The sequence below is a fragment of the Ctenopharyngodon idella genome, chromosome 22 (assembly GCF_019924925.1).
Source record: "Ctenopharyngodon idella isolate HZGC_01 chromosome 22, HZGC01, whole genome shotgun sequence".
Taxonomy (NCBI): Eukaryota; Metazoa; Chordata; class Actinopteri; order Cypriniformes; family Xenocyprididae; genus Ctenopharyngodon; species Ctenopharyngodon idella.
The window spans coordinates 7,818,971-7,845,908 of NC_067241.1; the positions used below are offsets into that span (position 1 = coordinate 7,818,971).

Here is a 26,938-nt window from a genome sequence, read left to right on the forward strand (position 1 = left end):
GTATATAATATTAATATCAGTAATATGAAAAATGTGGTGGTGTGGCTTAGTGGTTTGTAAATTTAAACCCCACATAGTCTGTATGTGAGTTGCCCTACCTTTTGGCCCAACTCTCCTTTTTCTCCCTTCTCCCCACGAGGGCCAGGTCTCCCCTGAAAACAGGCATATCATAACGCTAATAATTATCATAACACTAATTATTCCAACCAACTATTAAATGATTACACAAGCTTTCTAATGTCAGTGTCGGTTTTAAAATGCAGCGTTGTAATCTCACAGGTGGCCCGATGTCTCCAGGTGCTCCAGGGACATCGGTGGTGCAGGTGCAAGCATATGCAGGAGCTGGACAGCTCTCCTCGTCTCTCTAGAGAACAGAGAGTGACATTAAAAAAACAGAAGCAACTTTAAGGCATCCTGCACTACATAGAGTAATTCAGTGGCATCCATATTGAGATGTCAACACAAACTAGATTGATTGTGTACCTGTGAGGGCAGATCACAGCAGCTGTCTTCTGATGCCCAAGTAGTGTTGCACACAATCTCAAAGGACTGCAGCTGAAACTAGAGAAAATACAATACATATAGCCTTAATATTTGTGTATATATATTTTTAAAGAAATTAATATTCAGCAAGGATGCATTAAATTGATCAAAAGTGAGAGTAAACATATTTATAATGTTACAAAAAAATTATGTTTCAAATATAAATGCTGTCTTTTGAACTTTTGAGTAAGACTCACAGCTGCAGATCCGCTGTGAGGTCCACGTGTCCTCACTAGTTTTCCCAGCATCTCAAAGCCATCAGTAGGCAAAGTTCCCAAGGGACGTGCGGGCCGCTCACCAACCCTCTGGCAGTCTACAGACAGTGATACGCTCACCTGACTGACTGACAAATGGATCTGCCAATCAAATCAGGTAAAGAGATAAAAAAAGAATCAGTGGCAGCTTTAGTGTTGTATCTCTTTTCTCCCCTTACTAAAAGACACTTCATTAAGCCCTGTCTTAAATAATTTCTAACCAATCTTACCTTCGCAACTGTAACTATCTGCCATTTTATAGACAAGCTTTTGCTCTTTTCTATGGAGGATCAGTGTGTTTGCACAGTTTTAAAACACAATTTTATTGAAATTCTCACAGAAAAAGGTGGGATGCTTATAACCTTTAAGGATATAAGCTGCATTTCTTTTTTCTTCAAATGAGGCTTTTCTCTTTTTAGTTGCTGTTCACAAGCGTTTACCTCCATTCTGATTTCAAGTTATTGTTTAAAGGTGCAGTAAGCGATTTCTGAGAAACACTGTTGAAAGTGGAGCGCGCTGAGCACCAAAACACACTTCAGCCAATCAGTAGTAAGGGGCGTATACACTCATGAGGGGGGAGGTGCCTGTGTTACATAGCGTCTTTGTGAATTTGGGGGCGGAGCTATCAAGATAGTGGTGTGATCCTTTTGGGTAGAGGCATGTTTGTTTTGGTGATTTCAAATATCAACAGAGTTTCTCAGAAATCGCTTACTGCACCTTTAATTTAAAAACATAATTCAAGTAAAATGGCAAATAAAAATACTTTTTTGAAATGCCAATGAACAATCATTGTTGGAAATCATTCTGTAAAGCTTTTCTGACTGAGCATGAGCAACCAGTAACTTTTGCACAAACCTTATGAAAACTGCCGTAGAAAACCGAGTGGACTTGTGGCTGGTCAAAGGTCAGTTCCTGTATCTCTCCTCTGTAGTCCAGACTGAAATACAGCAGAAGCTTCTTCTCAGCTAAATAACAGAACAGAGAAGAAGGATCTAATGAACTTGACTAGGGATTTACAATAGTCTGGCTTTTGAATTCAAACCACTCTTGAATTTATTTACAAAATGTCTAGGTGCTTACGGTCCAGCACTACCCCCATCTTGGGCTGGAAGTCATTGTCCGTGAGCTGCCAGAGGGCGAAGGGTTCCCTGGGTGAATCCTGCAAGAGCCTAAAGGCCATGCTGATGGTGTGTTCTGGAGAAAATCCAGCCGGGTGGATAAAGCTGAGACAGACACGTAGGGTGTGAGCGGTGACTGCAGGGTGTAACTGGGCTATTTAATGATATGTGCATGTGTGTGTTTGTGTTTCTTACCCTGTGCTCTGGGTCAGCTGTACGTCTCTATAGAGGGTGTAACTGGGCAAGGAGCTGAAGATGAAAGGTTCAGCTGCCACACCCTCAATAGTAGAGTGAGCTCTCTGAGTCAGACCGAATGCTTCCATCATGTTGAATCCTAGAAAACACATGTACACACACACACACACACACACACACACACACACACACACAAATTCACATTTTCTAATAGTTCAGGGCTAAACAATAAGGATGGCCTGTTAACTCTGGGTTGGTATGAGAGAGTTTATGAATATAAGAATGTAGTTTTCTGTAAAAGCAAATAATGAAAATAACTAATTCTAATTTTATTTGTAAAGAAAATATAACATTTGATAAAATTTATAATAAGTTCTGTTAAAAATACTTTATTTTAAATTTAATATTAAATGCAAAAATTACATTAAAATATTAAATGTTTTTAGTTTTAGATTAAAAAGTCAAGGTCATGGATTTGTTTCTCAGGAAATGCATGAAATGATCATATGTACACCTAAAATTCTATGCAAGTATGCAAAAGTATGACCATACCTTTAATCACATGATTTCTGACCGTCATCTCAGGACACACTGAGAAAGAAAGAAAGAAAGAAAGAAAGAAAGAAAAAGAAAGAAAGCATGTTATGTTTGAAGAAAGCTGCGTTTTTACCAAAAGCAGCATAAAGGCCTGTTCACACCAAAAGTGAAGTGGAAAAGCAAAGCGAATTGCTTTCGGTACATTTGCATTCAGTAAGTTTCCATCGCTTGATGAAAAAAAATTGACCCACTCACCAAAGAAAAATAGCTTTGTTCTGATGTCGAATGAATTTGTTTGATATGAATAGATGAAAAAGGTATGCATTGTATCTATTTCAAAATCTTCTTTGCACTGAATATTCATTGAAATATTTGTGTTTGGTATTAATTGCCTTTAACTCTTACCTTCTCTTTGTATGGGATGCAGACGAGGGGGAACCTGTATTCTCACAGGAGCGGTTGCTTTATGAGAGAATCATATGCTATTACCATTGAGAAAAACATAACATCAGTCATTTTTTGGGCTGAAATATGTCTTAAACAGGATTCTGACCTGTGGGGTGAAGGATGGTAACAGCAGTGCCCTCTACTGTTCCCAGACGGGAGTGCACACTGATGCGGTACACAGTTTCAGACTGCAGCTCAGAGAAACAGTGACTGCTGCTGCCAGCATCTACTACTTCCTCCTTAGTCTGTTTATCTGAGCACAAACGTTCGGAGAGAAAGAGAGAGAAATAAATGACACAAAACAAACTGCCTGTTCAGCAAGTTTTCCAAAAAAGAGTTTCATGATTCTTTATGATGCTTAATTTCAGAGCTGGTACCTCTGAGGGCCTGGATGACTATGCGATAACCACTGACTGCTGGTACGGGCCTCCAGGACACACATATACTGGAGTGGTCAGACCGTACCACACTCACGCTGCTCACTCGCAGGCTGGCTGGTTGTGCAGAGAAACACACAGGAGATTAAGTTCAAGACACAGCTGGCAGTGCAGTGTGAAGTGCAAAGTATATACTTGGTCATACTCATGTAATATTAAAGAACTACTGTGTGTGTGTGTGTGTGTGTGTGTGTGTGTGTGTGTGTGTGTGTGTGTGTGTGTGTGTGACTCACTGGTTTTCCCCTGGGCTGAGGCACTGCCGCCCTCTCTGCTGCGGTACTCAGCAGTCACCAGCACACTGTAACGAGTGTCTGGCTGCAGATTCTGCAGCAGGACGCGCCTCTCTCTGCCTGGCAATGACACCTATTCAAAATAACCAACATGACTATTACACCACGCTTATAACACAACAAACAAATCAAGAAATAGTGAGAAGTTTCAGGGTTATTATTGTTATTTTTAATTTAGGTTTTACCTTTATTTATTATCAGTTTATCCTTTGGTTCATTATACTTATTCATTGTTTTTCTATTTTTTGTTTTCAATTTGTACTTTTAATTTTTGTTCATGATTTTTCACTATATAACTGTTCAGTTTCAATGTTTTTATATTTTTTATTTTTAGTATTTTAGGGCTGCAAAAGTTAGTGTTAAGTTATATAACTTAAATATGTTAACATATTTAAAAATATCTAATCTTAATTATAATATCCTAATATATATTATATACTCACTATCATTCAAAAGTTTGGGGTCGGTAAAGTAGAGAAAACATATTGGTAAGATGTTTTTGAAAGAGGCCTCTTATGCTTATCAAGGCTCAATTTATTTGATTAAAAATACAGTAAAAACAGTAATTTTGTGAAATATTATTACTATTTAAAATAACAGTTTTCTATTTAATCATATTTAAAGATGTAAATAATTTCTGTGACGGCAAAGCTGAATTTTCAGCATCATTACTCCAATCTTCAGTGTCACATGATCCTTCAGAAATCATTTTAATATGCAGATTTAGAAACATTTCTTATTATTATTATCATCATCAATGTTTGAAAACAGTTGTGCTGCTTAATATTTTTCTAGACACAGTGACACATTTTTTTCATTATTTGTTTGATGAGTGGAAAGTAATATATAGGATACAAATCTTTTGTAACATTATAAATGTCTTTACTGTCACTTTTGATCATTTTAATGCAAACTTGCTAAATAAAAGTGTTAATTTCCTTATAAAAAAATCTTACTGACCCCAAGCTTTTGAACAGCATTAAATTTCACAGGGCTATCTAGTGTTATTATCAACTGTCTTTTTTATTAATAATTAGGATGGGTTGTAAGATTTCATAATAAAAAATAATAATAATAATTTGAGGTCATTATTTTATTAATTTGAAAGTCATTAAATTGTTTTGTAGTTTAGTTTATTTTTTTTTTTTTCAATTATATTTTTTATTTTTATTTCAATTATCATAAATGTTATTGTTTAATTGGTGAGAACCAGATCTTTACATTGTCTGAAGAAAATATGATTGGTGTTTGGCCATTCAGAAGTTGTCAGGCCATTGCTATGCAGCTGCTTAAATGATCTAAGTGGTTTTAAAGGGTTAGTTCACCCCAAAATGAAAATTATGTGATTAATTACTCACCCTCATGTCGTTCCACACCCGTAAGACCTTCTTTCATCTTCGGAACACAAATTAAGATATCCAATGGCTTGTGAGGCCTGCATTGAGAGCAAGTTAACGCCCAGAAAGGTAGTAAAGACATATTTAAAACAGTTCATGTGACAACAGTGGTTCAACCTTAATGTTATGAAGCGACAAGAATAATGTTTGTGCGTCAAAAAAACAAAATAACGACTTTATTCAACGATATCTAGCACTTGTCACTGAACTAAACACTGCTTCATGAAGCTTCGAAGCTTTACAAATCTTTTGTTTCAAATCAGTGGTTCGGAGCGTGTATCAAACTGCCAAAGTCATGTGAACCATTGAAAAATTGGAACACTTGTGACGTAATGAAGCCTCGTTTACTGAAATCATGTGACTTTGGCAGTTTGAGATCATTTGATACACGCTCCGAACAACTGATTCGAAAACAAAAGATTCGTAAAGCTTTGAAGCTTCATGAAGCAGTGTTTAGTTCAGTGACGAGCGCTAGGTATTGTTGAATAAAGTCGTTATTTTGTTGTTTTGGCACACAAAACGTATTCATGTCGCTTCATAACATTAAGGTTGAACCATTGTAGTCACATGAACTGTTTTAAATATGTTTTTAGTACCTTTCTGGGCATTTGAAAGTCTAGGTTGCTCTCAATGCAGGCCCCACGAGCCATTGTATTTTATCAAAAATATCTTACAATTGTGTTCCGAAGATGAACGAAGGTCTTACGGGTGTAGAATGACATGAGGGTGAGTAATTAAAGACAGAATTTTCATTTTGGGGTGAACTAACCCTTAAAGTGCCTTTCTATAAATTTCTATAACATCAGGTCCCTCAATATGGAATCTATGGTATGTGTTGAGACAAAACAATTCAACTAAACATAGGCAATACAAAATAAGATGTTTCACTCTTCTAAAAGCACTCACTGAGTTCTCCCTCGCATCCCCATTGAGGGGAGTGTAAGACACACGGTACTGCAGCACATGGGCATTGGGGTGAACCCAGGTGACCAGCATACTGACTGCTGTCTCCTCTGAGATGGATAAACTGCTCGGACCACCTCCAGACACTAAAGCAGCACAAAAAAAAAACCCAAGTTATTCATGTATTGTAGTCAAAGCTTTTTTTATATATGTGTATGAGTTTATATACTTACAGGTGCTGTATCGAATGGCCACAGCCTCACTCTGAGCCCCATCGGCATATGATGCAGAGAGTGAAATCTGATATTCCTTATCTTCCTCAACCTCTTCCAAGATTGCCCCCTCACTCTCCCCATCTACTGTCAGCTGGAATATACCCATGAATCACCACCTATTACCAAATTACTATTACCTATAATTACCTATTACTAAATTCATGTAGTAATCGAAGTTATTTCAGTCAGTATTGACTGCACATACATAACACAGGTAGTGCTAGAGTTGGAGCGAACCTGCCTGAGGTCTCCTCCACTGAGGGAGATCCATTTGATGAGATAAGAGACCACGTCATCTGCCGCGGCTTCCCATCGCACTGTTATGTCACTGCCGGAGAAGTTAGTGACTCTTAGATCTGAGGGAGCCGGGACCCTCACTGAAATATCAGAGAGAATTTAAGCAACAATCTTCCAAACTGGAGTCACAAAATGAAACTTGTCAAAAATGTGTGTAACTTACAGGTAGTGACATTGGCTGTGATAGGAGTAGACAGGCCCTTTTCATAGAGTGACTGGACTGACACCAGATACCTGGAGAGGGAAGACAGATTCTGCAGCAACACTGTGTTCACACCTTTGACCTCCACCTGAGAAACAGAGAGAATGAGTACATACTGTACACTACCGCTCAAAAGTTTGGGTTTTGTAACAGTATGAAAGTCCTTACTGTCACTTTTGACCAATTTAATGCATCCATGCTTAATAAAAGTATTTATTTCATTAAAAAAAAAAAAAAAAAAAATATTACTGACTCCAAACTAGTTTAATTTGTACTTGTATTACTAGAAAGAAAGAGAAAGACTCAAAGCTGTTTGGGACATCAGAACCTCATCAAAAACCACCTAACAAGAGACTTTTGGGATCTGCTTACCTGCTTAACATCACTGCCGTGATTGGTGCTGTAGATGATGCGGTGTGCAGGAACATCGACAGCTCCAGGGACCCATGTGACCTTCAGAGTGCTATGACTGACCATGGGAAATTGCAAACTGAGAGGAGACGGCAACGGGACTGGAAAAAAATAACGAGAGAAAGAACAAAGGGAATGAGCAAAAGACAGAGGAAGAGGTCTGCATTCCCATGGGATTCCTTCAGGACTCAATTAAATTTGGTGCAGCAAGGGACTAAACTTCCGAGTTGGAGGTGGAAATCTGTTCTCAGTTTCCTGTACTGGTGGGAATTCCCAGTTGATCCGTTTTTGTGAATTGTTTATTTCAATGAACCGGTTTAAAATGATTCAGTGATTCTTTTACGTCAATCAAAGGTCCTTCTTACAAAAGAGCGTTCAGCATTTGTGTCCAGAGCAGAAACGGTTGGTATAGCCAACAGTGCTGAGATTTCCGGGTTGAGAACGCTTTGCAATCATGCCGTGCCAAACCAAGCTCAAGTGGAAATATAACTGGAACTGTTCCTTACTGTTCTTAGAAACGTTCAGTTAAAAGTCCGGATAAAAGTGTGTGTGAGCAGGAAAATCAGAGGTAGATACATTTCTATGTAAATGCTGATAATGAATCGATATTTACATGTGGTGCCGATGGCTGTGATTGGGTCACTAGGGTCCTCATCATACAAAGCATAAAGTGTGACTGAATAATCTGTGGATGGCATCAGATCTACCAACTCCACATCTGTCTGAGCAGGTCCAAACTTCACCTGGCACAAAAAACAAGAGCACAGGAAAGGCATCAAACCATTGTAACATAATTAGAAACACTGAACCACATGGCGAGACATCACAGGTTTCCAGACTCACCTCTTTGGCATCATCAGGCTCTCCATCATTGAGTGCGGAGTATAAAGCCATGTACTGTGTGGCTCCTGCAGCCGGTTGCCAGCGTACTCGCAGGCTGCTGGGGGAGGAGGCGGTGACCTCTAGAGCCTCAGGTATCGCCAATGGTACTTTAAAGTGGAGAGCATTTCATTAAACCAAATTATATTATCAGCATAAAAAAAAAATCAGCATGAATTTTCAGAATGACTTTAATGTAAGCAGCACCTGATCTACATGAACTCCACAAGTTTGTGAGAAACCTAATGATCATCACTAGGCCTATTTTAGCAGGGCTTTAGCCCCCCTAAATTTTCACCCAGCCCCCCTAAAAATTTGCAATTAACTCCGTAATATGTACATTAATTCATGATTGCCTCATGCTGCCTTCATGTGCTATAGGAAATGTGATAATTCCCACTTCTGAAGTCATGATTACGAGCTTATCACATTCAAGTGTCGACATGAGTGGGCGTTCATGTGCACCTTTTTACCCAGGAAACTCGTATTTACGATAATTCTGAGAGCATGTGAAGGCAGCATAAGTCCCCTTTAAAACTCATATGAAACCGGCGGCAGGCTTTGACTCATCCCCGTATTTCAGTCAGCGTTATTCATCATGTTCTTCAATCTGCAGCAGTGCAGTATCAGAAGCAGAGAACATTTGTTGATAGATTATTACGATATCTGCATCTGTGTAGTTCTTTGTCATAAATGAAGTTTACATAATATGATGTTGGAGCAATTCAAGACGGTTTCCCATCAGCTGTAAAATCTGGGCTTATTTATTTATTTTGTGAAATTCCATTCATCTAAATGGCATGAGACTTTGTGACTTTCCCTACTTATGCTATACTTCATATTACAGTGCAATAAAATTGCTAAAATTTGTTATAACATTCATTTTCTAATAAATCCAAAAGCAAAACATGCGAAAAGAAATATAAAAAGGGAGTGGAAATGGCAAATGAGCCAATGAGTGATCCTCTGCATCCATCTACTGGTTATAGTGGTAATTTCATGTCATTTTCATGTTAAAAGTGTTTGGTGACAGAAATCCTCCACTAAAGCATGGCACATTTTCCATGTTATCTCCATGAATGAAAATGATAAATGTAGATCTTCTTTAAAGTTAATTTTACTGGACAAATTTAGTTTAAAAATAATAGTGTTTAAAACATTACATACAAAAAATATTTAAAAAAATATTTTACCCACATATTGCCAATCTAGACAATTACAGTAATATAAAGTTTGTCTATATTCTTGATGAATATTAGCTGGTTATTTAAAATGATTAGAAATTAATTGAATATTCAGGGATTGACTTGATAGGTAGTGTAGAACCTACTGTATTGTTCATACCTAGGATCATACCCTCACCCTACTATTGAAATCCTAGAATTGCCCCTGCTCCAGAATGATTTGAGATGATCCAACGAGCACCTTGAGCTTCAGTAGAAGAAAGTATATCTAACCGAATGTTCAAAGAATCACGTGATCAACATCACAAATGTGCTTAAATGATTTAATAGTGCAGAATTTGAAATATTTCTAATTCGTTTTACCATAACATTTATTTCTTTAAAGTTTTCAAATTCTAAAATTTTCTCATGTCCATGTTTTGAACCCCAGATTTTCAATGTGGTCTTGGAACAGCATATATAAGGAAATGTTATGAATGAGCATTTTCAGTGCTGAAACTCACACGTAGTGAAGGTGCCTCTGAGAGCAGAGCCCACATTGTTGTCATAGACGGGGAAGATGGACAGGTGGTACTGTGTCTGTGAGGACAGTCCTGTCAGCAGTGCTGTGGAGCTTGTTCCATTCACCACCACCTGAGACCAATCAACAACATGTGAATAATGCATGCATGAAGTGAGTTTTCTGAATGCAATTATAACTACAGCAGAGAAAATGTCCTGTAGGTGGCGCCAACAAACCAACCTTTCCTCAATTCCTGATGCTCAAAGGTAAGACAAAATAAACACTGCTGTCTGATACAAGAAATTATAGCTTTTTACATCTTTACATGAAAACAGCTTTAAGTGTGTACCAATGGCCGGTAGAGGCCAACTCTTAGTCTAACCTCTGCAGACAAACATTTTAGTACTAGACACTTGGCTCACCTCTTTCAGACTCTGTCCTTCAGCAGTGTGGTACACTACTCTGTACTGTTGGGGACCTTTGCTGGGGGCTGTCCAACGCAGGCGCACCTCTCGTGAGCCTAGTCCTACGTACTGCAGATCAGTTGGACTGGGATAGGACAGGACTGGGTCCTGAGTGGGTCGCTCCATTCCTTTTTACCATAGACACATGCCATTTCATTTTAAAGGGAGTGCATTGAAGAAATTTGTAGGATCAATATAACGAAGACTAATCTGTGTGTGATTGACCTACTCTTTGCTTTAATACGGTCTTCAATCTTGCCACAGAGGATGCGTGCTAGTCTTCCCACCAGTTTACTGAGCAGAGGAAAATCATTCACGTTATACACATTCAGCTCCAGTGGTTCAGACGCCACCTGCCTCAACTCTGCCTCATCTGCATTTTTCACACCTGCACATGAGAGGGAAAGAAATAAAAAAATACATAAAACTTTATATGTGTATATATACACATAACTTCTAACAAAGGTCAATCTAAATATATAATAGCATATATATACACTACCGTTCAAAAGCTTGGGGTCAGTATTTTTTTTAAAAGGATACTTTATTCAGAAAAGACGCATTAAACTGATCAAAATGTTTATTTCAAAGAAATGCTGTTCTTTTGAAATTTTTATTCATCAAAGAAATCCTGAAAAATATATCAAAATTTCCAGAAAAACATTAAGCAGCACAACTGTTTTCAACATTGATGCTAATAATAAATGTTTCTTGAGCAGCAAATCAGCATATTAGAATAATTTCTAAAGGATCATGTGACACTGAACACTGCTAATATATCACAATATTACTGTTTTACTGTATTTTTAATGAAACAAATGCAATCTTGGTAAGCATAAGAGACTTTTTCAAAAACATTAAAACCTTACCGACCCCAACCTTTTGAATGGTAGAGTATTCATTAGCAAACATGTGCAATTCACTAAGAGAGTCTCTCACCTATAGCAATGATCTCCACGCCAGCATTCTTCAGCCTGTTGGCTGCGGCAATGGCATCATCCTGAGATTTCCCATCAGTTAAAAGCAGCAGGAATTGTGGGGTGTTGGGCCGTGCCCCCACCTCCTCCTTGAGATTGTTCTCAAGAGCGTGGATGAGAGCCTGACCTAGACATCATAATGTTAAAAATGGCCACGGAAGACAAATTCACGTATTGGTCTCGTAAATGAATCCTATCACCACTGCTGGATTACTTTGATTTGTGAAGTCAAGAGTTACGATTATTAGACAAAAAGCAATAAGCCACAAGATGCTGTGCATTTCAGTGACTTTACAATGGGTAATAGGTATACTTTGGGATGATGAATCCCCCTTTACCACAGGAAAAATGATTGCTTATAAATGGTGACAATGACAATATGATAAAAGACATAAATGTTCAATAGATATTAAAGGATGCATGATATATTGGTCATACTGGTACTGGCTAGTGACTTGTTAAAGTTATCAGTATCAGTCCTATAAGTAAAATAGGCTGGTATATTTAGACTGATAAATTACAGACCAATGCTCATAGGTTTTTATGGTTGCCAACCAATGTGATACATTACTATAGAATGTGCATTCAGAGGGGTGCACTGAATGCAGCCAATCAGAATTTAGAGTCTGAACTTTTCTTTTTATAATATTTATTAATAACAGGTTGGTAAGGAATATAAAGGGTAAAATGTCTAGTTACCAGTGAAAGTGTTGCCTCCCTTGTATCTGAAGTTCCTGATGGCCTCCAAAAGCGGCTCTCTAGAGGTGAAGTTATTAAGATGCCACTCTGTGCGAGGATCTCCACTGTACTGAGATAATGCTGAAACAGCAACAAATGAATACTTTTATTCAGCAATGATGTATTAAATTGATCAAAGACATTTATAGTATTACAAAAGATTTCTATTTCAAATAAATGCTGCTCTTTTTAACTTTCTACTCATCAAAGAATCCTGAAAAAATGCATCACGGTTTCCACAAAACTATTTAAGGGTTAGTTCACCCAAAAATGATAATTCTGTCATTAGTTACTCACCCTCATGTCGTTCCACACCCGTAAGACCTTTGTTCATCTTCGGAAAAAATTGAGATATTTTTCATAAAATCCGATGGCTCAGTGAGGCCTGCATTGCCAGCAAGATAATTAACACTTTCAATGCCCAGAAAGCTACTAAAGACATATTTAAAACAGTTCATGTGACTACAGTGGTTCAACCTTAATGTTATGAAGTGATTAGAATAATTTTTGTGTGCCAAAAAAGCAACAAAACGACTTTATGACAATATCTAGTGATGGCCAATTTCAACACACTGCTTCATGAAGCTTTACAAATCTTTTGTTTCGATTCAGTGGTTTGGAGCGCGTATCAAACCAAAGCCGAAGTCACGCCCCCCATTGGTAAACCATTGAAATTTCAAAACACTTATCACATAATGAAGCCTCGTTTACTGAAATCACGTGACTTTGGCGCTCCGAATCCCTGATTCGAAACAAAAGATTCGTAAAGCTTCATGAAGCAATGTTTTGAAATCGGCCATCACTACATATTGTCATAAAGTCGTTATTTTGTTTTTTTGGCGCACAAAAAGTATTCTCGTCGCTTCATAACATTAAGGTTGAACCACTGTAGTCACATGAACTGTTTTAAATACATCTTTAGTAGCTTTCTGGGCATTGAAAGTGTTAACTGTCTTGCTGGCAATGCAGGCCTCACTGAGCCATCAGATTTTATCAAAAATATCTCAATTTGTGTTCTGAAGATGAACGAAGGGCTTACGGGTGTGGAAAGACATGAGGGTGAGTAATTAATGACAGAATTTTTGGGTGAACTAACCCTTTAAGCAGCACAACTGCTTTCAACATTGATAATAATACATTTTTCTTGGGCACCAAATAAGCATATTAGAATGATTTCTGAAGGATCATGTGACACTGAAGACTGGAGTAATGATGCTGAAAATTCAGTTTTGCCATCAAAGGAATAAATTACATTTTAAAATATATTAAATTAGAAAACAGTTATTTATATTATATTGTAATGATATTCACAAATATTACTGTTCTTACTGTATTGTTAATGCCTTGTTGAGCATAAGAGACTTCTTTCAAAAATAAAAGTATATATAAAAAATGGACACAAACCTTTAAACAGTAGTGTATAAACTTTCATTAAGTAAATATTTAATTAAGTAAAGTTTAATGTTATCGCAAAATATATTCCCATGAAATAGCATCTTACCTATCTGCATGCCCTGCGGGCCGATGTGAAAGGGGACAGCCAGGCCCTCCAGGAAGTCGCGCACTTTTCTGAAGTTTGTGCGGCCAATGCTCCAGGATCCATCCACAAGAAGGACCAGATCTGCCTGAACTCCAGCACTGCATTCAAACGGCTTTCGTGTGGAAACACCTTAAGACACATTGGGCAATATTCAAACACTGCTGTTTTAATAAAGCAACATAAACTGAGTGTGAGAATGTCTTTTAATGTCTCTTAGCCTGTGCATTTTCATGAGTCTTTTCACACCTGCAATCCTCTCTGCTCCTATATCTCTAACAATTTGTGATTTTGCATTTTTTGTCAATACATATACAGCATGTGTGTGTTCCTCCATGGTGCATTCCTATCTTTGTGTGTGTTTTTTTACAGATGGGAGGAAGGAGAGAACAAATTTCAGTCCTGAGGGCACACAAGGGGCCCTGATAACAACCTACACAGTGTCATTAACTCTGGTTTGTCCCTAATTCTGTTATTAGCCCTCACTATACAGACACAGGAAACATCAACACAGCTCATTACCTCTGTTAAACACTGACCCTAACGTTGTCCTGTATTCATGAGTTCAATAACATTGTACATTGTCTTTTTTAATAGCTGTTTGTCCATCTGGTTGATTTAAATCATCTGAACTGTGAGTGGTATTACCTGTGACGGGTTGGGTTGGGGTGCTTTTTCTCAGTTTGTTGGTGTTGGTGACTTCCTCTTTCACTGACTTCCTTACATTATCCTCTTGATCATTTTTATCCTCAGTCTTTAATCGATTCTTGTCTTTTTTTTTCTTTTCTTTATGGCTTCTGTCAACTTCTGGCTCAAGCTCAGGTATAACAGGAGGCTCTATAGTAGCAAAAAAGACATCATGAATGAAAGATAAACAGCTAAATAAAAATATTATATGTACTGCAGCAAAAAAAACTAATAAAGCAATCTTGTCTCAGATTTTCAATACATTTTTTAATAAAAGGGGCACTGTTTTGGCACTGTTACACTATAACTGTGAATTTTAATCATCGTAAAAGTAGGTGAATTTGAATCAAGGATGTGAATGACAATCAACACACTTGCACATATAATTGTGGCTATAAATAGTTAAATAGATGAAAGAATAATCACAATCAAGTATGCAAGAAATGCAAGACCACCATATGCAAATCAGTACACAATTATTACCTTGACACCATCGCAGTTGGTGAGCTAGTGGGATATGTTTAAATACACACACAATGGTTATACAACACCAAAAGCTTAAATTATCTGTAAAACAAAATTTTAATGTATGTTAAGTGGTTTCAGAAGAATATCTGAGGGATATCAAAATATAGAGACTGTGAAAAGGGTCCACAGCTAGTGATGGTGTCTGTATTCCCACACCCCAGCTTGTTCTAAATGCACATTCAGCACAGGTGGACAGCATCCCCTCCTTGCCTTGTCCTGTCCCATTACAGCAGCACTGATTACAGGTGTTTGGGTGAATAGACTCTTATTAATAGGTTAGTGAAGGAGCTGGCGCCAGTTCAACTATCTGTAGCCCCACCAGTAAAAAACGTATAATGACAGAGAGGCCGTGGGACAGAAGGTCGGCGTAGAGTTCCTTGGCTTTGTACACCCATTTAGGCAGAAGTATGTTTGGTTTGTCACTAATAAAAGCTCATTATTTTAGTAATACCATTTTACACATCTGGAGCTTGGAGTGAAAACTGCAAAACCAGACATACACTGATATTTCAAACTGAAAATGAAATTCTTTTATGTCAAGTACTTCAGTTAATTATGATTATATTATTTTTTATAATATATTAACAAAAACTTGTATTTTATGTGATAATGTATACACACAATATTAAGAAATATACACTACAGTTCAAATGTTTGGGGTCGGTAAGATTCTTATGTCTCTTACGCTCACCAAAGCTGCAATTATTTAATCGAAAATACAGTAAAAACAGTGATATTGTGAAATATGATTACAATTTAAAATAACTTCTCTTTTAATACATTTTAAGATGTCATTTATTTCTGTGATGGCTAAGCTGAATTGTCAGCATCATTACTCCAGTCTTCAGTGTCACATGATCCTTCAGAAATCATTCTAATATGCTGATTTGATGCTCAAGAAACAATTCTTATTATTATCAATGTTGAAAATGGTTGTAATTGACAAACACATATACAGATTGCATTGACAAACACATATCTCCTGGGAAACTGTACCTGTAGTTGTCGGTTCTCGGTAGAGAACAGTGGGAAGGGCTGCGAGAGCCTCCGTCACGTCATCCACCTCTCCAGATCCCAAGCCAATGGAGGGAGTTTTCTTCTTCTGCTCCCTGTTCCCGCTGCGGATCGACTCTTCCTCACGCAACCCATCGACTGTGAGAAAATGAGGAACAGGGAAAGTGAAGATGCTTTTTTTGCTTATTTATTTAGTAAACTATTAGGTAAATCAGATTATATAAAACAAGTAAACCGTGTTTAAGCCCTATTATGTTAACACCTTTTCTGATATATAAGCAGATCCATATGGAAAAACTGAGTGGATGCTTTGGCTTTTATGAGGAAACAATGGAATAATCCCCCCAGACAAGCAAGCATGGCCCTCTAGCCAAACCACACGACTGGCCTGTCTAGACCTGCACGGCTCGACACAGTAACCTACTCTCCTAACCTCTCATCCTAACGTATCACAGATGTTTGGCATAGTCTGCATCTTTTGACAATGACAACACCAAGCTGTTATGAAATAAAGTCTGATCTCCCATCTGCATTCTTATTTTAGCTGACGTGCAATTCAAATGCAAAGCCAGTTTCTTTACTAAGACATTTTATCATCTGATATCAGGTTTCTTTCAGGGTGGTTGTTTTGGTGGAACATTACTGTGTTTTAAATGGAATTCCAAAAGTGTTTTGTGCCTGTAAAGACACAAGAGTCAGTCCCAGCCTGTAATCTGGCAGGAATCCACCATTTGACAGTGTCAATTACAGACAGTTCCCCACTGAGTGGAGTATGTGATGTGTTAAAAGGGAAGGTTTCTGTACTTTGGGTCTGTGTGTTGACAACTTCTGACCGCTGGGAACTATGCTTCTTGCACACAAAAAGCTCTTATCTTTGGAAAGATCCCCCACCTCCAACAACAATTGGATGGGAAACCTCTAATCCTGATATTAAACTTTGAAGCGTACTCTACCATTTTTTGGTACAGACATGAATGACTCCTCAAATCATGTGGCTTGAAGTGCAGAGATGTGCGGTTAGTTTCCTAAGTAATCACACTTATTATTTTAGCCTGGCAGATAAAATGGGTGAAAAAATCTACTGAGGTTACAGGAATATAACCTGGAGTACCACCAAATAGGAGTTGATGGTTGGCGCTTTTGACTTGGGTCAAGTCAACTAGCAACACATAGCGACAATTCTAAACACCTTCTAAACACCAACCACATAGCAACGTCCTCTCATCTTCCACTCTTACTGGTAAAACGTCTTTTTGCAATGAGTTTCTCCTGCGTCCCATTGAGCACCAGGACTTGGAGGAGGTATTCCTGTCTGGAGTCCAGACCTGCCACCGTGGCCCGGCCGCGTGTGGTCGTCAGCATCAGCTCTGGCTGTTGAACCTCTGGAAAAAGAAAAGAAATGGTGATTTAGATTTAAAGCTTCTTAAGTGTGTACTGCTTATGCTACTAGCATCACCAAAAAACGTAATGACTGCTTCAAGCAGTTTTTGCAAATAAACCCTACTGGGTGAAGAAGCAGACAACCCCGCCCCAACTCATGCCATTGGTTGAGCTGAGGAATTAAATATCCCTTGTAATTTTGATATAAAAGACTTTCTTACTATATGCACGGTCCCTGATCATTTCAGTCAGATCCTAACAGTTGGAGAAGCATGTGTCGGTGAAGATTTTTTTTGTGAATTCACAATGTAATGAAGCTTTGCAAAGAGGCTGATACTGAAGTACAGGTTTGTTAAAATTAAGGCTGCCCCCTAATAGTTGACGAACTGTTAGTCGACGAGAAAAGGCTTAGTCGACCAAAAGTTTATTAGTCGCAGGAAAAAAAATTCACAGGAAGTAGCGAAGTCACGCAGTTTGTGACGGACAGATCGTTAACAGCTGGTCTATGTGGTAATGTGGTAATCTCCCCTATCATTCACTGACCTCAAATATGGCTTATCATCTGAAACATGTAAGTAGTAGCAACTTTACATGGCTGCTCGCTTTAACATTAACTTAGAAAAATGTGGGCTATTCAAGTGTTTTTGCGGAGTGTGAAAGCTGAATAGCAGTGCGCTTACTGCATGACAGCTAACATGGTGGCGCCGGTGCGATCGCTTGCACTTAAAATACTCCGTCATTTTTGGTCATACAGATAAGAGTAATATATCTTTTGAATCTGTGAAGTGTCTACTTTTATTTGTGTGCACTCACAATAACAACAAAATGTTGTGCTTTTGTAAAACAATGAAAACAAACAGGGTGTGCTTTCTGCCGTCTCTCTCTGTGAACTTAAGCATGCCAAAAATAAAAAGAAAAAAAAGAACTCAAACTCCTTTGTAAACTTGCCTCATTTACATGTTAAATGCACATTATTGAGGATGTCTCATTTCAGAAAGGTAACCATTATAAAACTGAATGTTATTCCTCATGAGGTGAAAATTACTGTCATTTCTTTCTTAATTTGGAATGTAATGGCTGCTTTTCTGAAATGAGGCAGCCTCAATGACGTATGTTGCTGACAAATGCGACCTCCGGAGGGTGCAGACTTCGAAATGAGACACAGAATGGGGGTTTTCATTTCAAGGTATGGGGGGGGGATTATGGGAATTATGAAAATAGTTATATAGAGAATTGCCAGTAAAGCATGCTCATTACACAGAAGTTAAATATAAATACAATCAAAAGATGGCAGAGAGTAAGAGTTTATTACGAAACACGATTGCCTATTTCTGTCTGTGTCTGCCTGGAGCACTTTGGGGCATGCGTGCTGTTTGTTTTGCTGTGTGAACTTTCTCGAGACTGCAACAGACCTGTCTGGACTCACCTAACTGAGCACAAGGGCGGAACAGTAGATAAGAGAGACAAAGAAAAAGAAAGAGAGAGAGACACAGAGAGAGAGAGAGAGAGAGAGAGATGGTGGGAAAGAGAGAGGGAAAGAGAAGGGGTATCACTGAAAGATACACACATACAGAGTGGTAAAAAAACAAGATGAGATGTCAGAAGTGATATGAGCAAAGATTATGACTATCCTCATATCTCAAAAATCCTGCTTTCCCATTCCTCACCTGTTCTGAATGCTTACTCAGTGGGATAAGAATGTACTGAAAAGAATTTATCCGAGCACACTATTTTGTCTATTTTTGTCTAATTAACAGCTTTAATCTAAATAGCTATAATGATAACAGATAATGACCCAATCAATTCCCAATGGGGGAAAAAAAAAGTCTCGCTCAACATTTTTGCTTGTTTGAGAAGCTGTTTTACTCATTTATATGGCACAATAGGGAAGAAAAGATTATCGTAACTTCAGTTTCATGCTGATTTTAAAAATAAGTAACGTTTCTATTTATTTGATTTATTTACTGACAAATACAGAAGTTTCAAAAGTGTGAAAATGCTGCTGGTAAATAAAATAAATCTCAGTGCTTCAGTGGAATCCAGTTCCTGATATGTGTAGTGCACAAAATTTGGGTGTTTCCTCAGAGCAGCGGAGGATTTAATGTGCCCTGGAGCCAGCAGGTATGACTGCTATACGCTTTGCTGTTGTTCATGGCGATCAGTGTGCACCTTTTTGTGTTATTATGTACATTATGAATGCACATTGCATACACCACCATTCAAAAGTCTATAGTAAGATTTTTTTGAGAGAGAAATGAATACTTTTATTCAGCAAGGATGCATTAAAATGTTAAAAAAAAAAAAAAAATGACAGCAAAGACATTTACATTGTTACAAAAATATAGATTTCAAATAAATGCTGTTTTTTTTTTTAACTATCCACTCATCAAAAAATCCTGAAAAAAATAGATGTAAATATTATTTTTTTTAAATGTATTAGCATTTCCACAAAGATACTAAGCAGCACAGCTCAGGGCTTGATAATAAGGACTTTATCCAAATACAAGCATGATTACAAATGTGATATTAATTTTATACAACGTACAGTTTAATAAACGAGCATTTTATATTAATTGACTTACATTTTAGACACCAACGAAAATAGTTCCAAAGTCCACAGAATTGTTTTGTGTCTCTGAGCAACACTTCCTGAATGAATCAGCTGTTTGAATGAATCGGTTGAATCTCAATGACTCGCTCATTAACAGGGACTTGCTGCCACCTACTGGCGGGTTTAATTTCACATTTAAAGTATCTTTTCATTTTATAAAAAATTTCAAATAACAGTATTTAACGTTTTATATTTTTAACATTTCAAAAACAGTATTTATGCATCTGTAACTGCTCTTGACTGATTAACTTTAATAAAGTTCAATCAATAGTTATATAGTTATATATTAGATTACAATTTCTGTACCTGAAAATCTCCTGTTTAAGCCTATATAAAACCTGAAAAGCACTGTTTATTTCATGTATGTTTATTCTGTTGTATTTATTTGTGCTATTACTTGTAATTTCATTATTTGTTCCTATTTTATTACTTACTGTTTACTTGTCTAACAATATTTAAAATTTAAGTGAGTTAATCTAGTAGCTTTTGGTGTCATAACCTTATTTATTAATGTATCAAAAACAACAAAAAGAACAACTAGGCTTATTTTATAGGCCCATTTTCTTTGCTTTTACTTTATTTTTTTATTGTGGGGCCAGTGAAAATTTTGGCAGGGCAAGTAAAAATTTGAACCACTGGCCCAACCGGGCCAGTAGAAAAAATCCTTAGCGTTGAGCCCTGCAACTGTTTTCAACATTGATAATAATAAGAAATTTGACACTGGAATAATGGCTGCTGAAAATTCAGCTTTGCCATCACAGTAATGAATTACATTTTAAAATATATTCAAATAGAAATCAGTTATTTTAAACTGTAATAATATTTCACAGCATAACAGCATATAAAAAATACAACCTTCTTTGAAAAACATTAAAAATCTTACTGACCCCAAACTTGTGAACGGGAGTGTACCAATATGTCATTGCATGCAAAGTTTTTGTTCACAGCAAAAAAATCAGCACTTCAAATGTAAAAAATACCAGCAAGCCAAGCATATGACACTGAGAAAAAGTAACAAAAAGGGAAATTAACAAGGTACTTTTAGTAAGAAATAATAATGTAATCTTAATTCTTTACCAATAACTAAAGCAGTCTCACCTGTGATGGGCCGCACACGGACCTTGTAACCCTGCACTGGTCCTTCCGCCTCCTTCCATTTCATCTGCAGCCGATCTTCAGACAAAACAGTCAGCTTCAGCCGGCCTGGAAAGGCATTCAAAGACTTTATTAAAAAATGCAAGTTCACAACACATCATTAGCAAAGAAAACAGAACTATTAAGACATTTGATAAGTCTGATAAATTTGTGTCCACTATGTATAAATCAGATGAGGGACAAAAACAAGCATGTAATTCCTAGATTAAATAATGGGAAAAGAGGCATGTATGTGCAACTAAGATATGTATGTCTTGAAAGATCAAAGTCTTCCTCTACAAGCTTCTCAATGGCTTTCTTTTCCCTCAACTTCCCCTCTGAGAATTTTTAATATTTGAACAGGAAGTTTTTTATTCATTCCTTCTTTTCCTTCATCACTGTTCTCTTGCTCAACTCTGCCCTTGTCTTCAGCTTATCTGCATAATTTCCACATGCCAGCTTGTCACAATCCCCTCTTTCATGTTTCCTGCTCCATCTTCCCCTCTCCCCAGCTGTCCGCGAGCGCTCAAAGCAGGCCCTGTAATGCCCTGCAGGGTAACAGGGGGTTGAGGACCACAGGAAATCTGCTTTTCGGTGGGGTTGAAGGTCAGCCTGAAGGGGATGCATGCTTGTAACGTCATAGCCCAGATGAGTGTTACAATGGGTATGACCCCAAAAAACATGTAGATCTTTGTCCCCTCATACTGTAGTGTCTTTAAGCTCCGGATTGTGTTATTAGGGTAATAAAATCAGGGAAATGGTGAAATGTTTCATGCACTGTTAAAAAAAAAAAAAAAAAAAAAAAAACTTTTTATCAGGTATAAAAAAAATGCTTCATATATATATATATATATATATATATATATATATGGTAACATCTAAATTAACAGGTTTAATTAAAGTAAAAATATATATTTTATTTATTTATTATTATTATTACTATAAAATGAGGAGAATGGTGGAATACACTGTAAAAATCAGGTATAAAAATTACAGTTAATATGGTAACATCTAAATTAACAGGTTTAATACAAGCCAAAATATTTTGTTTATTATTATTATTATTATAAAATCAGGTGAATGGTGAAATGATGGGTTTTATCAGGTATAAAAATTATGCTTCATGTGGTAACATCTAAATTAACAGCGTTACTTCACATAAAAATATTAATTCATTCATTCCAGATGAATGGTGAAATTATGGGCATTATGCATTGTAAAAAAAAATATATATATATTTTGAGGTATAAAAAATATGCTTCATGTGGTAACATCTAAATTAACAGGTTTAATTCAAGTTAAACATATTTTATTTATTTATTATTATTAAATATGGCAATCAACTGCATTAGATTACATAAATAAAAGTCATTTTTAATGGTCAGATCGGGTAGAAATAGCTTCTTAAAGTAACAACATTTTTACACTGGCAACAAATAAATATCTATTCTCTGCATTAACTGGCAGTGGATCAGAGGCAAAACTAAGCTTTCTGGCCGACGCAGCAGCACCACCAACCCAGAAGTCAACAAATGTGCGGCCAACTGCTCAGACAAAAACAGTGTGGAAAACACACGCACAGCATGTATCCTCTAGGGAAAACAGAGATAACAAGAGGCCTAGAAAGGACACATAAATTATTCTAAGCATTTTAAGGCAAATTTCTTTCCCAAATGTAGCAATGTCCATCAAGGTCTATGTGCAGTTAAGGATTCTGCAATGTTGCACAAGAGCCTCAGGCAGTGAGTCTGCATTCTAAACACTATTCTTTCTGCTGTGCTGCTAACAAAAATGTCCTTCCCTTGGGGAAAGTTACAATTTAAAAAAATCAGTATCATTTGGCTAAGAGTCTCTATAGTGTCTAAATATGTCTTTCTGACTATTACAGGTTTTTCATTGTTTTGTGGGGTTACAACACACTTTTCTAGCATGTGGGTTGCAAACTCGGTCCCATTAGACTTTTAGGAATGCAGATGACATTTCACAAACAAAACAAAAGCTGTGTGTTTTCTGACAGTATTTCAGATGCTATCATAATTACAAAGTAAACATTTGGGAATGCCTTTACTAATGTTTTATCTAAAAGCTGTTTATTTCTTTAAGGCAATATACAGTTGCAAGAAAAAGTATGTAAACCACTTGCAGAATCTATGAAAATGTGCAAAATTTTAACAAAATAAGAGAGATCATACAAAATGCATGTTATTTTTTATTTAGTACTGTCCTGAGTAAGATATTTTACATAAAAGATGTTTACATATAATCCATAAGACAAAAAAATAGCTGAATTTATTAAAATGACCCAGTTCAAAAGTTTGTGAACCATTGATTCTTAATACTGTGTGTGGTTACCTGGATGAACTACGACTGTTATTTTGTTTTGTGATGGTTCCCCAAAATTCTTCAGTTTTCCACCATCTTTTGTATATTTGAACCCTTTCCAGCAGTGACTGAATGATTTTGAGATCCATCTTTTCACACTGAAGACAACTGAGGGACTCAAACACAACTATTAAAAAAGGTTCAAACATTCACTGATGCTTCAGAAGGAAACATGATACATTAAGAGTCGGGGGGTGAAAACTTTTGAACAGGATGAAGAGGTCCAAATTTTTCTTATTTCGCTTGAATATCATTTTTTTCGTCATTTAGTACTGCCCTTCGGAAGCAACAAAAGATACTTGCATGTTTCCCGGAAGACAAATTAAATGCAATTTACCTTGATCTTCAAATTCCAAATGTTTTCACCCCCCATCTATTAATGCATCATGTTTTTTTCTGGAGCATCAGTGAATGTTTGAACCTTTTTTAAAAGTTGTGTTTTGAGTCCCTCACTTGTCCTCAGTGTGAAAAGACGGATCTCAAAATCATTCAGTCACTGCTGTAAAGGGTTCAAATATGCAAAAAATGCTGGAAAACTGAAGAATCTGCAGGACCTGGAGATTTTTTCTGAAGAACAGAGCTCAGTTTAACTGCTCAGGATAAACAAGGGACTCATGAACAACCATCACAAAACAAAAAAAACAGTCGTAGATCATCCAGGTAACCACACACAGTATTAAGAATCAATGGTTCACATACTTATGAATGGGGTTATTTTACTAAATTCAGCTTTTTTGTTTGTCTTGTGGATTATATGTAAACATCTTTTATGTAAAATATCTTACTCAGGACAGTACTAAATAAAAAACACCATGCATTTTGTATTATCTCCCTTATTTTGTTAAAATTATTAACATTTTCACAGATTCTGCAAGTGGTTCACATACTTTTTCTTGCAACTGTATATGATATAGTATTAGTGCTATATATTAGTACTATAATACCACTATTACCATTCAGAAAAGACACAGTTATGAGGAGAGATAATTCATTTTTTTAAATTTGAATTAACGGTTAAGAATATAATTTCTGTGCCACTAGGAAACTACCATGTAAACGAACTTATAGTTGTTTCTGCACATTAAACTAGGCTAGGAATATTTTAACATCATAAAATTATACACTTCACCTTTAAATGAATAAAAAAGCGAATTTAGTTCTGTCCCACAAAAAGAGCTATATGTGGATTGCTATTTTGTGGGCACGAATGCTACTTGACCCTTTATTTCATTCTGAAGCACACAGGCCTTGCATTTTGGTTAGAAAAGGGGCATCTAATTATGGAAGCACCAGCAATTATCCATGGCTCTTAAATCTGACCATTTTCAAGGATGCAGAGACGTGTGTAAAAATAAAATAACAAACATATAGAAAGTTTTAAGTGTTAGGGGCTTACAAAAAAATGGCTCTATTGGATTATATTTAGTTGATCATTGTCTGCTGGTATTTAACCATTTCCTCTATATTTACATATAGATTACCTTTGATTTTTCCGTGTTTTACTTTTCACATATTTACACAAAATAGTATTGAACCATTGATAGTATATCAGCCATTTTTCTGTTATCCATCATAACATTAAAAATAATTCTCAAAATCAGACAGAATTGTAGTATTGGTGAATAAAAAGAGCATCATGGAGGGAAAGGTAAAAGCCAACAGATAACCTTGGGAATGAACTTCAAAAACCAGCATAAGGAGAACCGTCACCAGGATGAGTGTCGTTCGCTCTGGGAGGACGAGAGGAAAGATGTGGGCCATCATGATTGAGATGGTATCAATTAAAGACCTGTGGGAAAACAGTCACTGTGAGCAAGGCGAAAAATGAGTGTAACTTTCATTCACTCCAAATATACATCAAAGCGAGATTATCATAATAACATAAACAGTAGTTATGAACATTGGCACCGTAAAGCTGCTGTTCTCCGCTGAAGCCGGCCGCATACAGAGAGTATCCCAAACCCTTTAATGTAACAGCTTTAAATAAGAGGAAGTGATAAGGACAAAAAGAGATGGGACACTTGCAGAAAAGGCTGCACCAGAAGTGGTCATTACAGGCTCATTGAAGACAATTACAAGACGAGGGAGGGAAAACTGAACACCTGTTATATATTTATAACCAGACATGTCTGCAAACCTGAGTTTAGCTTGTATCCAGCAAGTGAACTGACTCATTAAAATCCCACCTGTCTGCATCAAAAAAAAAAAAAAAAAAAAAAAAAAAAAATCAATGGAGAGAACAGCAAATCTTCTCAGTAGTGCTGGTCTGATTCACACAAATATTATGTGTGAGAAGTGCAATAATTTGGCACCTATTTTAATTGGACCCCCTCCCTGCCCTTGCTTTGGGCCATAATAAGACGGCATTTACATGCATTGGCTTGTTGTGCTGAATACAACAGAAACCGATGATATTGGGACCTTTAAAGCTCGTTGAATCTGTTGTGATACCACACCTAAAGTGAGCTGTCGAAAGCTATTACCGCTACACAAGAGCATTATGAAACCTAGAACTAAAGCAATGCGCATGAACTGCGCATTACTAGGTGGTAAGACTTTACTGTCTTTACTCATTAAGTCAAACATTACATGACTTATATAGATAGGATACTGCTCAACTCAGTTAGATAGGAACCACTAGAAGCAATTACAGCGAGTCAAAGCTGAATAAAATATTAATTTTAAAACAGCAAGCTGCAGCAAAGCATTGAGAAAAGCACACACACACACACTCATATCTCAATATATAACGTTATCTGACTCTGATAAGGGTCTATTGGAAATAAGGTAGTTTACCTGAAGCTGAAGCGTGTACCTGGCGCATTCCACACAGGTAAGGGATGTTAACACATTGAGTCCCGGTCACTCACTTCCCATTCGCTGCCGTTTATGTCTCTACTTTGGTTAGGTTAGGTGTGAAATCTGATACGGGTGCAGTGCCCTCCTCTAGTAATATAGAGGCGGGGAATATACTCAGGGTGGTATATCAGCTGTTCTCCAAAGCTCGAGAGTTAGGCTGTGTCTCAAAACTTTGTGCTGTCCCAAATGCTGTCGAAGTAGATACTTTAGTATGTTTTGAGAGACAGGGCCTAGTCAAAAAAAAAAAAAAAAAAAAAAAAAAAAAAAAATATATATATATATATATATATATATATATATACAAACAGGCATTGCGAAAACCGTCCACACGCGGTACGTCGCTGATTGGTTTAGTTTAATTAGCCTAAATTTAGCAGCGATATTTTAATGAGCCATGGCATTGACTACTGCACAAATAATGGAACTGTCAGGGTAAAAACACGTTATTAATCTGAAGACCACATTTTGGGCGGTAACAAACAGGAGAGGGGACTAGCGATGGACCAGTCTTTGACCAAATTATACTTCAAGCTTTTGAACAAATAGATAATCCTAAAAAATCGTAAAGTCAGTAACTAGAGCATACATGAGGCGCCGAATGTAAATGTAAGTGTTGCATAATGTGTTTAAATATATAAATAAATAAATAAATAAATAAATAAAGTTTACTTGGGCTGCCCTTACGAAAAAGAAGTATACTTCAAGTTAATTTTATGAAGTATAGCCTACTTAAGTAATGTTCAAGTATATTGTTAA

General features: G+C 36.8%; 1 protein-coding gene across 1 annotated transcript in view; it reads right to left on the reverse strand.

Annotated features, from left to right (window-relative positions):
* Nucleotides 1-26,625, reverse strand: part of LOC127504498 (collagen alpha-1(XX) chain) — a 31,641-nt gene extending 5,016 nt beyond the window's left edge. The window contains exons 1-31 of the mRNA XM_051879176.1: nt 26,120-26,625; nt 24,991-25,112; nt 20,906-21,010; nt 17,055-17,198; nt 15,799-15,954; nt 14,236-14,424; nt 13,552-13,719; nt 12,012-12,131; nt 11,275-11,439; nt 10,565-10,723; nt 10,294-10,463; nt 9,873-10,002; nt 8,150-8,295; nt 7,920-8,049; nt 7,268-7,407; nt 6,857-6,983; nt 6,634-6,773; nt 6,355-6,487; nt 6,125-6,267; nt 3,765-3,894; nt 3,472-3,588; nt 3,201-3,347; nt 3,053-3,109; nt 2,663-2,701; nt 2,111-2,249; nt 1,878-2,020; nt 1,653-1,762; nt 741-899; nt 484-561; nt 278-364; nt 99-152 (exon numbers count right to left, since the gene is read on the reverse strand). Coding sequence (XP_051735136.1) covers nt 99-152; nt 278-364; nt 484-561; nt 741-899; nt 1,653-1,762; nt 1,878-2,020; nt 2,111-2,249; nt 2,663-2,701; nt 3,053-3,109; nt 3,201-3,347; nt 3,472-3,588; nt 3,765-3,894; nt 6,125-6,267; nt 6,355-6,487; nt 6,634-6,773; nt 6,857-6,983; nt 7,268-7,407; nt 7,920-8,049; nt 8,150-8,295; nt 9,873-10,002; nt 10,294-10,463; nt 10,565-10,723; nt 11,275-11,439; nt 12,012-12,131; nt 13,552-13,719; nt 14,236-14,424; nt 15,799-15,954; nt 17,055-17,198; nt 20,906-21,010; nt 24,991-25,087 — 3,822 coding nt within the window. The 5' untranslated portion in view covers nt 25,088-25,112; nt 26,120-26,625. The remainder of the gene's footprint in view (nt 1-98; nt 153-277; nt 365-483; nt 562-740; nt 900-1,652; nt 1,763-1,877; nt 2,021-2,110; nt 2,250-2,662; nt 2,702-3,052; nt 3,110-3,200; nt 3,348-3,471; nt 3,589-3,764; nt 3,895-6,124; nt 6,268-6,354; nt 6,488-6,633; nt 6,774-6,856; nt 6,984-7,267; nt 7,408-7,919; nt 8,050-8,149; nt 8,296-9,872; nt 10,003-10,293; nt 10,464-10,564; nt 10,724-11,274; nt 11,440-12,011; nt 12,132-13,551; nt 13,720-14,235; nt 14,425-15,798; nt 15,955-17,054; nt 17,199-20,905; nt 21,011-24,990; nt 25,113-26,119) is intronic.
* Between the last annotated feature and the right edge of the window lie 313 nt (nt 26,626-26,938).